Source organism: Colobus angolensis, unplaced genomic scaffold (genome assembly GCF_000951035.1).
Source record: "Colobus angolensis palliatus isolate OR3802 unplaced genomic scaffold, Cang.pa_1.0 Scaffold41, whole genome shotgun sequence".
Lineage (NCBI taxonomy): Eukaryota > Metazoa > Chordata > Mammalia > Primates > Cercopithecidae > Colobus > Colobus angolensis.
In genome coordinates this window covers 14,460,333-14,471,964 of record NW_012117488.1, presented here as the reverse complement: position 1 = coordinate 14,471,964, position 11,632 = coordinate 14,460,333, and the positions used below count along the sequence as shown (strand labels likewise).

Below are 11,632 nucleotides of genomic sequence, written 5' to 3'. Positions count from 1 at the left end.
CCGAGGCAGGCGGATCATGAGGTCAGGAGATGGAGACCATCCTGGCCAACCTGGTGAAACCCCGTCTCTACTAAAAATACAAAAATTAGCTGGGCATGATGGCGCGTGCCTGTAATCCCAGCTACTCGGGAGGCTGAGGCAAGATAATCACTTGAACCAGGGAGTAGGAGGTTGCAGTGAGCCAAGATCGCACCACTGCACTCCAGCCTGGAGCCAGCAAAACTCCAGCCCAGAGTCAGCAAAACTGCGTCTCAAAAAAAAAAAAGAAGAATTATTACCTATCACCAATGTTTTAAAATTACACGTAGAAGGAAAAGGCAGTACAACCTTATAAATGATATTTTTATTAATTCTATGAAAATCTTTAAGTCAGCTTCCTTGAAAGCCACGTTTGTAACTGTTGTGTTCTTTCACCTAATTCTCAAGCCCTAGAAGGCAAAAATCTGGCATATACCCAAATAGAAGCACATAAATCAGTTAATCTTTGTTTAACTGTTTTAAACAAAGTTTCAGTGATAATATCCTATTTAGCTGACAAAGTACTTGTCTCCCATGGGTAACATTTCACTTCTTATTCAATGGGTATAAAACATTTCCATGAAATATAGAAATGCTATATTTTCTCTTTTGATTGTAATTTAGTTCAGACAATTGTTAATAGAATTTGATAACTTTTTAAGAAATCTTTTTTCTTCCGCTTAGCTTTGAGAGAGCATATATTTTGTAATGTCTCATCAGAGTGACAAACTAACTCTGGACCATACGTTTCAATGTTGAAGCGTTGGTGGTAGAAACGTTTTATCACTCAAATCCATCTGTCTTTTCTGGGAAGCTATGTCTCTTGCAGTAGACAAATTTTGAATATAAATTAGGAAACTTTGAGAACTTACTTTTAGTATTTTATCTGAATACTAAGTAAATATTAAACCCTGTCTTTTAACTATGTGGTTATACTATGCTTAGACAATACTTTTAAATGAATATTTACAAATGTATTATTTTTCCTAGGAAACCTAAGAAAGACAAAAATTATCTTTCCCCAGAGAAACTAGGTTTAAGCAGAGCTTTGCTGGGTTTTTGTTGTTGTTTTTTGTTTTTTTTACTGAAACTGCAGTGAGCTCAATTCCTTCCAGTGCTTCAGTCATTTTCTAGTAATGAGAATTGCACTTAAAGACATTCAGTGACTGTTTCAGGCATGATACGGAGTATAGGAAAATCTCTAAACTGAAACATTCACAGGATGGAGATACTCTGCTTCATGGAAATGTTTGCAGTGGTGTGCTACAGTCAGCTTCTGCTGGCTTGTTAGAGCCTATTGTTAAATTTTCAGGCCAGGCGTGGTGGCTCACGCCTGTAATCCCAACACTTTGCAAGGCTGAGGCAGGTGGATCACTTTAGGTCACGAGTTCAAGACCAGCCTGGCCAACATGGCAAAACACGATCTCTACTAAAAATACAAAATTAGCCAGGCATGGCGGTGCACACCTGTAATCCCAGCTACTTGGGAGGCTGAGATACAAGAATCACTTGTACAGGGGAGGCGGAGGTTACAGTGAGCCAAGATTACACCACTGCACTCCAGCCTGGAGCCACTGAGTGAGACTCTGTCTAAAAAAAAAGCCGGGCGCGGTGGCTCACGCCTGTCATCTCAACACTTTGGGAGGCCGAGGTGGGAGGATCACGAGGTCAGGAGATTGAGACCATCCTGGCTAACACGGTGAAACCCAGTCTCTACTAAAAATACAAAAAATTAGCTGGGCGTGGTGGTGGGCGCCTGTAGTCCCAGCTAATCGGGAGGCTGAGGCAGGAGAATGGCGTGAACCCTGGAGGTGGAGCTTGCAGTGAGCTGAGATTGCGCCACTGCACTCCAACCTGGGCGACAGAGCGAGACTCCGTCTCAAAAAAAAAACAAGAAAATTTCAGTACCTTTGTGAGCTGATTGTAAAACAGCCATTATTAAAAATTAAATGTGTGTATACACACACATACACAATTTATTTACACATTAAAAACAGTACTCAAAACTCATAATTTCTAAGTATTTTCTCTGTGCTCTGTGGGTATTGGCATCTGTTTTGTCTGTATGCTGTGTGCTTACTACGTGTGTGTCTTTCCAATTCTATGATCAGCAAAGTCACCTTGGCAGCTTGAAATTGGCCATGGTGGAGGTATTCACACCATGAGAATTATCGGAACACTACACATCAGGGCTTTTTCATTGTTTTCCCCTGAGGACTGTTTATTAAATATTTATTAGCACACCACTAATTTTAAGCTAAATGAGCACCTGTGAGCTTTTGCATTTGATAAAAACCTGTCTAAAATGCTGGACACTTTTCTCCTTAAATGTTTAGAGCGTGCTGAATATCATTGTTCTAAGTGCTGAAGAAGATCTTTAATACTTGAGATTGCTATAAATCTCAGAATAATTATCTTAAACATTACAAGATCACCTCTTATGAGATGTCAAAAGCATACCGTTTCCAGGTCAGTTTTATGTAAAATGCCAAATTATGAATTCTTTATATAAGCTCGAAATATTTTGTTTTACTGCAGCTGCCACTGGTGACATGCCAACTTACCAGATCCGAGCTCCTACTGCTGCTTTGCCACAGGGAGTGGTGATGGCTGCATCACCTGGAAGTTTGCACAGTTCCCAGCAGCTGGCAGAAGAAGCAACACGCAAACGAGAGCTGAGGCTAATGAAAAACAGGTGAGATGTTTCACAGGGAATCGGTAACTTCTAGAACACTTTTTAAAAATTACAATTTTCGCTGGGTGCGGTGGCTCACGCCTGTAATCCCAGCACTTTGGGAGGCTGAGGCAGGTGGATCACGAGATCAGGTGATAGAGACCATCCTGGCTAACACAGTGAAACCCTGTCTCTACTAAAAAATACAAAAAAATTAGCTGGGCGTGGTGGCAGGCGCCTGTAGCCCCAGCTACTCGGGAGGCTGAGGCAGGAGAATGGCTTGAACCTTGGAGGTGGAGCTTGCGGTGAGCCGAGATCGCGCCACTGCACTCCAGCCTGGGCGACAGAGCGAGACTCCATCTCAAAAAATAAATAAATAAATAAATAAATATTAATAATATATTAATACATAATAAAAATAAATTCCAGTTTTCAGCCAGGCGTACTGGCTCACGCCTGTAATCCCAGCACTTTGGGAGACTGAGGCGGGCAGATCACAAGGTCAAGAGATCGAGACCATCCTGGTCAACATGGTGAAACCCCGTGTCTACTAAAAATATAAAAATTAGCTGGGTGTGGTAGTGTACGCCTGTAATCCCAGCTACTTGGGAGGCTGAGGCAGGAGAATCACTTGAACCCGGAAGGCAGAGCTTGCAGTGAGCCAAGATCGGGCCACTGGACAGCAACCTGGGTGACAGAGTGAGACTCAGTCTTAAAAAAAAAAAAAACTATTACAGTTTTCATAAGCTGTTTCTCCCAAGTTACATGTCATGTGGCATTTCATGTAGGTTTGTGCTGTGTGTGTGTTATTAGTTTGTCTTCTAGTCAGAATTCCTGGCCGTTAACTATTCCATCAGCAGGAATTACATCCCTATGTTGTAAGGGTAGTGTTCAAAAGATACAGTAATTTTTTTAAATAATGATTAAAGGACTTCATGAGAAACAAAGAGCTATTTTGTATTTAGTATTTGCTTTGTGAAGTAGGTGATAAGTCGAATTTTTTAGCTTCTCTCAGCAAAATAAATTGAAGTGTAAGTGAAGCATTTCTTTTTGACATTTTATACATGTAGTTTCCTTTTGTCTATTTTGTAACTTTTTTCTTCTATTACACTGAAATACATATTTAATATGATAAATTCTAGTCAAGTGCAAATACAAAATAACAAAAAGAATTAAAATCATCCATGGCTCTAATCACTTAGGATACCTCCTATTATAGTCTATGTACTTCCAGTCAGCTGTCATTTTCTCTCTCTTTTTCTTGCTCCATAACTCTGTAATTTTATTTTTTAAGCAACATATTATAAAATGCTATTTTCTAAAACTTTTTAAAAATTAAAACATAATATTTTATTTAACTTGTATATTATTTCTTGGTTTAGTTTTTATTATGGATAATGGTGCAAATTAATCTGATTTTCAAAAGGAACAGAACTGTCTTAGAGTTTCCCAGTAGTCTTGTCACCTTAGTCCTAAGTGTCAAATAATGTCCTCATTGTGTGCAGCCAGGACAGAGGCTCAGCAGTGTTATCAAGGGTCCAGGCTCCCGCTCCTGGCTGTGTCATCTTCAGCATGTATCATTCATTCTCATGATCACAGCGTGGCTGCTGAACCTCTAGCCATTGCCTCAGACAGGAAGAAGGAAGAAGGGCTAGAGCCAAAAACTGGGGCTAGCTGAGGTCTGGCTCAACTGCAGACGTTTCCTGGAAGACCCTCCCAGCAACTTTCACCTACATTTCATTGACTAGAAATAGGTCTTTAGTCCCTAGCTGTATGGGATTCTGAGAAAGGTTTATTTTCGCTTTCTAAATCTCAGTTTCAGAGCAAGACAAGAGAAAAGCAGATGATACCTGGCTGTTAGGTTGCTCATTATCTGTTTAGCAGGTTTTAAGTGCTTTATTCTACTGTGTCTTTAATGCTTACATGAGAGTAGGTGATTATGATGCCCAGTTTATGGATGAGGACCAGAAGTTCAGAGATGTTAAAGAATAAGTTGGTCAAGATCACATGGCCCAAACTGGGCAGAACCAGGGCAACCAGGCAGTCTTTATTCCAGAGCCTGTCCTCTATCCCAGCATCGGGCACCCCGAAAATACCCCATGATAACCTGCAGATTTCACTTCCTGGGAAAGTGTATAGGCTTTAGTCGTTCACAGATAGATCTCTTACATATTCTCTTTTTATTCTTTGGTTGGTATCTATATTCGATATTTCATTATATCTCATTTCTGCCAATCCAGCAACAGTTTTAACTTCTTTCCAGCCTTGTCAGAGTTTCTTCCTTGCCTTGCATTTCCTCTCCGTGCTGAGGATATGCTCAGATACATGCAAGCCTGAAAACTGAGCTCACTATTAATAGAAGAAACAGGTGTTTTCCATGGCTGAGGAGTACTTAGGAATGTACCATCTACTGATATGATCAGGGAAAGCTTTGTGCCTGGAACATTTTGACTCTAGTAATATGTGTGTCTGTGCGTGCACACACACACATGCACACTCAAATGTAAAATATGAAGTATGAATATTTATAATAGCTTGGTAAATAAAATGTTTAAACACCCACAACACTACTATTAGGTCTTTAAATTTTTCATTTAATGGTAAGCCTGTTTTGTAAAATGACTATCTTCCTTCTAGGTCTAAAATTTAATATAATTTACTCATGAAAACCTTGGTATTCATAAATGAATTTCAGTTCCTTTGTAGAAAAGAGTTGAATTATGTTCCCAAAGTGGGAAATGTGTGTTTGGATTTATTCTTAACTTTTCCAGTTGCATCATTTAGATTAAATTAGTCACTATAACGTTCAATTCAATTTTACATTTAAAATTTTTTTTGTTAACCAGCTGAGAAGTCTGAGAACTTTGTTCGTTCACAGGGTGAGTTCATTGTTCCTGGCTAGGAAGCAGGGGTTGATCTTTTCCTGCAGTTCATTTGGATTGAAGGTTCTTTGCTGACTCTTGCTTCCACAGTGAAAACACAGATATCCAGTCAGTGAGAGTCAGCGATCTTAAAAAAAAAAAAAAAAAAAAATCACGTATACGTCACCTGTGGTTCAGGATGCTAATTGGCATTATAGAAACTGGCGTTTAGACATTCAACACTGCTTTTGTTAACCTATTTGAATGATAATATATGTTTCAGTGTAGGCTTTTTTGACATCAAGGGTGATCTACCTCAAAGGCAGTTATTCTGGAATTGAATCCTCCAAAATGAGGCCAATCAAAGGGTATCTTCTACAGAGGAGTTAAGGGAAGTGGTTGCCATCCCTCCCACCCTGAAAAAAAGAAAAAGAGAAAATGTTGGCTCTACTTATTGTTTTGGTGGGGTTATGTATGAAAATGACTAACTCAACTCATCTGTTTGTGTTGTTGCTTTGGCTACTGGTCTGTTCCTTCATTTTGGGCTTATTAGTGCTTTAAAATTCAACATACTGGATATTAAATGCATGTAATTAGGAAACAGTCTTGAAATATGCCCGGAGTTACTCAATAGCTTCTTTTTTATAATTGTAATTGTGGTGGTCTCACATTTGTGGGTTTAAATTGTCTGAGTTATTGAGTGTTGTACTTTGTAGACCCCGTCTTTAATTTTCAGAAGCACTGTCCATTTCATTTCGGTTTATAAAAATGCACATCTTTTGTTTATTGTTATGATTTATCCATGTTGTGTTTTCTAGCCAATAAACTGTGTCTTGCAGTCACAATTGATCTTGTTTTCCTGAGATTTAGTTTTGAAGACTAAAAATCTCCAGTGTTGATATTTAAGGTTTTTGAAGATTAATTCTTATAATCATTTTTGATCACATAAAATTAACTCATTATGTTGGAGTATGTGCCTTTTGAGAGACAAAAAAATTAAGAGAATTGAAAGGATCTATAAATGTTTTTGTAGAAATTCCGCTTGGGGATGTGGTCCTATTGTAGTTTACTGAAAACAGTTCTGGTCATTGTTACCAGTGGAATGTGTGCCCTAAGAAAACACCATTTGTGATGAATGCTGGGCAAACTGTGTTCTCAAGTCATTCCTGTTGTCTGATGGTTACCTTACAAAAAGCATGTGCTTGGGGTTATGTTTGTTATGTGGCTTTGTACAGTCCTTACCTAGGACCGATTGGCTGTTGAGTTCGGGGGGCAGAAGTACACTGACCCACTGTGGATTGTGTTGGAAGGCTGTTCCTGTAGTCATTTGCCTTGTGTTGGTTCCAGGGAAGCTGCCCGGGAGTGTCGCAGGAAGAAGAAAGAATATGTCAAATGTCTTGAAAATCGTGTGGCTGTGCTTGAAAACCAAAACAAGACTCTCATTGAGGAACTCAAGGCCCTCAAAGATCTTTATTGCCATAAAGTAGAGTAACTGTCTTTGACTTGGACCTTGTTTACTGTGAACTCTAATCAAGGCAGGAGATGCAGCAGTCCTACTTATTGCCATGTGGACTTGTGGAAAGGACACGTGTGACCCTTAAGAATCCAGTTCGGATTAGTGTTTGAAATTGAATTGGGAATGTTGTTCCAGGATGTGGAATGCAGCTGTGATCACACTTACCGAGCTTACTTTGACCTGTTTGTCAATAGCATGCAAAAAATGCTTTGTTTGCCCTTTGCTTCTGCTTTTTTCAGGGAAGCTGCCAAAGAATGTCGACGTCGAAAGAAAGAATATGTAAAATGTCTGGAGAGCCGAGTTGCAGTGCTGGAAGTCCAGAACAAGAAGCTTATAGAGGAACTTGAAACCTTGAAAGACATTTGTTCTCCCAAAACAGATTAGTAGAAATATTTAACTATGAACTGAAGACAGCATGTATAGTTGCTTTTGAAGGAATACAGTATATAGCTGGCAAGAATGGTGGCTTCTTTTCTTTGTATCGTTCATCTTCTTTAATCTCTTAACATTCCTAAAATGCTTCACTGTACATAGTTAAGTCATGGCTATAACTTCAAATTTTTTAAAAGAGACAAACTAAAAAATGTATGTAACAGATTCTTAAAATGCAATATTTGTAAGGCTTGTTCCAATGCCACATACTTGCAGCTCCCATTCTTTGTGTCATCAGTAGTGTCCTATGCAATAAAATTATTTGCAGGTCTTTAAATCATTTTAGGAAAGGATGATCAAAAATAATGCATCCAGCAGTACAATTAAAGTAAACCACAAAAAAAATACCTCAGGAAAGAATAGAAAGAAAGTCTATCTAATGACATGCCTGTATGAGAATAGCCTAGATATGAATATATGGCATTTGCAGATTTTTATATTAGTTGCTTTGTTAAAAAAGAAAAGAAAAAAAGAAAAAAAAAGATTGTATTGCTGTCCTTGAATGCCATAGTCAAAGAGAGTTTTTAATAGAACCATGTTGGTTGCACTTTGTAGTGTTTGGTGCTCATTTAAGTATCTGAACATTTACTACAGTTTTTAACTGTATTGTATAACATAAAAGATCTTGCAGAAGTTCTTAGTGTCGGTTTAATATTAACTAATGAAAGTGATGACATATTTTTTCTATCTGGAATGAGCCTGTTGGGATCGCATTGCATACCGTCCGGGTACAAGTCAGTTTCTACACTGGGTGCTGATCCTTGCACGCACCCTTTCTACCATCTCATGGTGGGGATGGCCGCAGGTTGTGCACCCAAAAGAAAAGAATGGCTGTTAGCGGCCTTCGTGATGGCCTGAGACTATCTGTAGGTGGTCTGGAGCTGTCTGGCTGGTGGCCCCCTATTTTGCCATTTAGCGAACAACCACAGAAATTTTAAAAACAAAAGCATCCCAAGATTTTTTCATTTCAAAAAGCCTCAAAGTCCACATTAGATCAGATACCCTGCTGTCAGCACACTCAGCTGAGGTTCATTACAATCAAAGCCGCAGTGTGATCTACGTTTCATCTTGTTTTAATAATAAAAAGCTTCAGGAAACAAGCCCAAAGCCCTCACCACAGGATGCTCTGTCCCCTCTCATTCCCTGACATTTCTTGATTGCTGCGTGCTGGACTCTGCTGTGTTTCCTACTGTGACTTCTGCTTTAAGGATGTCCCAGCCCCACCCCGCAGTTTCAAGAGTAGATCTGGTCAGTGTGGTGGGAGATAGAAAATTGGGAGCTGGTTTGTGGAGCATCCAGCTGCTGCTTCTCCTGTACCATTGGAATTCTTTCCCTTATCTGTCACTCCCAGCAAGTAAGGCATGTCGCGGGAGTGCAGTGGCATGATCTCAACTCACTACAGCTTCCACCTCCCGGATTCAAACAATTCTCCTGCCTCAGCCTCCCAAGTAGCTGAGATTACAGGCACGCGCCACTACACCCAGCTAATTTTTCTATTTTTAGTAGAGATGAGATTTCACCACGTTGGCCAGGCTGGGCTCAAACTCCTGGCCTCAAGTGATCCACCTGCCTTGGCCTCCCAAAGTGCTGGGATTACAGATGTGAGCCACTGCACCCGGCCTGAATTTCTTTCATCTCAATTTTTGTCTTCTCTTCTACAGAGAAGATGAGGAAAGAAGACAAGGAAGAAAAAGGAAAGGAAAACTCCAGGTTTCAGATGCAGGACAGTAGGGCCTTGCACTCACTCATCTGCCCAGTCAGTCGCTGTACATCCATGGTGTGGCTGGGGTGGATGGACACACAGAGGGGACACGAGGATCAGCAGGCAAGATGTACAAAGTTGGAGATGATGCATGCTACATGTTAGAATTCTAGAAAGATGCAGCTGGGGGTTAAATAGGAGACTTCATGTGGTAAGTGGATTTTGAACTTGGCCTTGAAGTGATTGACAGTGCTGGGGCATGGGGTGGGTACTTAGGGAATACAAACCACACACACTGCTCCAAGGAGCTTGGGTCTGGAGGATGACGGAGGCCAAGTTCTCACCCAAGAGTTAGTTTCATTTGAAAATTGGGGAAGACAGACTGAATGTGTGCGCGTTCATGTGTGTACTCTAGTCTGTAAAAGAGGTTATATTATTTCAGAGGAAAGGGACTCTATCCAATTTCTTGGGACCACCAGCAACAGAAGTCCCCCTTCCCAACCCCAGTGGTTTAAACAATAAGGAAATATACTACCTTGCAAAACAAGAAGTCCAGTGGTAAGAAATTCCAGGCTTGCTAATTTAGTGACAACAATGTCATCACGACCAGACCCTCCCTCCTCGTTGCTTTCCCTCTACCTGCTGGTTCCCCTGACCTAATATTGCTGCCACAGTCCCAGGCATCAGAAATGGGAAAGACAACACCCTTTTTGGAGGGTACTTTTTTTTGTTTTTTTTTTTTTTTGTTTTCTTGAGACAGTCTCACTCTGTCGCCCAGGCTGGAGTGCAATGGTGTGATGTCGGCTCACTGCAACCTCCACCTCCCAGCCCAAAGACTGGGCTGAAAGGCACTGGGTTGCTCATGAGGATCCCACCCCTAGGGTTGGGGAGCTTCCAGGCTCTGGGGAAGCATATGGCCATCAATGTCAAATAAAACTGGGCTTCTGGAAGAATGGCGTGTAGACACGGGATGTCTGGCGCTGGGACTGAGTGAGCGCTTACCCTGTTCAAGAAGTGAGGAACAGCTTGTGAGAGGCTGGGGCTTGAGCCACGCTCCCAGACATGCACGGGAACTCTTATTCTTGTTCATGAAATGTATCCCTGAAACCAAGCTTCTGCTACCAAAATAGCACCATTTGACAGCAGTGCTTTCAGCCTTACAGCAGATACTGCCTACGACCTCTCCCTCAACAGAACCAGCAGTAGGGGAAGCTTTGCAGGGGGAAACGTTGCACATCTCACACACCCGTGCGTGCAGGATCCACAGCGCTCCCCACACCCGTGCATGCGGGATCCAGAGTTCTCACTGTGTGTGTCTTTCTTTGAATCCTAAAAGTTTCAGAATCCGGACTACTGGGTATAGAAATTACTGCTCCAGGTTTAGGGGACTGCATACCTTCTCTGTCCTAACTAGGTACTTCATAACGCTAAGTCATGTGAGATGGGAACATTGAGGAAATGAACTCCTGCTAGTATTTAAACATGTGTGACCATGAGGCATGCCTGAAACTGAGAACGTGGACATCAGCAACATACTGTGCATGAATGGCGGCTGTTTCAGTGCCAGGTGCCTCATTCCTTGTTCAACCACACTTCTCAGTTTTCTTCATATATGTTTATGTCCAAAACATGCTGTTTCCCATGTGCCTAACAGTACAACTTTAAAAAATATGATTTGTGAAACCAACTTGATTGTTCTAGTCTACACCAAAAATAATTAGCCTGCTTTGACATGTGAGGCAGGCAGAGCTGTTGCCAGTTGGCTGGCCATAATGCAATGACTGTCCTATGGTAGTGTACCGTGGTTCTCAGAAGCTCAGATGTGTCAGGCTGGAGTGCAGTGGCATGATCTTGGCTCACTGCAATCTCTGCCTCCTTGGTTCAAGTGATTCTCCTGCGTCAGCCTCCCAAGTAGCTGTGATTACAGGTGTGCGCCACCATGCCCATCTAATTTTTGTATTTTTAGTAGAAACAGGGTTTTGCCATGTTGGCCAGACTGGTCTGGAACTCCTGACCTCAGATGATCCACCCGCCTCGGCCTCCCAAAGTGCTGGGATTACAGGCGTGAGCAACCGTGCCTGGCCATGCTTCATCTTTTCTAAGATCATCTTAAAGACAGACTTGATTCTGAACTACTAAAGCATGGTATATTTTAATCTTTATGGTTTGTGGGAAGGTTTTTCTATATAAATCCATTTTCTTGGCTGGGCATGGTGGCTCATGCCTATAATCCCAGCACCTTAGGAGACTGGGGCAGGAGGATTGCCTGAAGCTAGGAATTAAAGACCAGCCTGGACAACATGGTGGGACTCTGTCTCCACAAAAAACAAACAAACAAACAAACAAAACATTAAGCAAATTAGTCGGGCATGGTGGTGTGCGCCTATAGTCCCAGCTACAATATATACATGATTCATTGATCATGTTGC

At 41.2% G+C, this 11,632-nt stretch overlaps 1 protein-coding gene across 15 annotated transcripts in view; it reads left to right on the top strand.

The window, feature by feature from the left end:
* CREM (cAMP responsive element modulator) overlaps window positions 1–8,620 on the top strand; it is a 96,086-nt gene extending 87,466 nt beyond the window's left edge. For 7 of the 15 annotated variants that reach the window (XM_011956170.1, XM_011956163.1, XM_011956161.1 and 4 more), the window contains 2 exons: window positions 2,557–2,713; window positions 6,901–8,620. In XM_011956170.1, the coding sequence (XP_011811560.1) occupies window positions 2,557–2,713; window positions 6,901–7,045 (302 nt within the window). In that variant the 3' untranslated portion in view covers window positions 7,046–8,620. Of the gene's footprint in view, window positions 1–2,556; window positions 2,714–4,955; window positions 6,802–6,900 lie in introns of those variants that run through there. The other 8 variants (XM_011956164.1, XM_011956165.1, XM_011956174.1 and 5 more) reach the window with 2 other exon arrangements.
* Window positions 8,621–11,632: the final 3,012 nt, after the last annotated feature.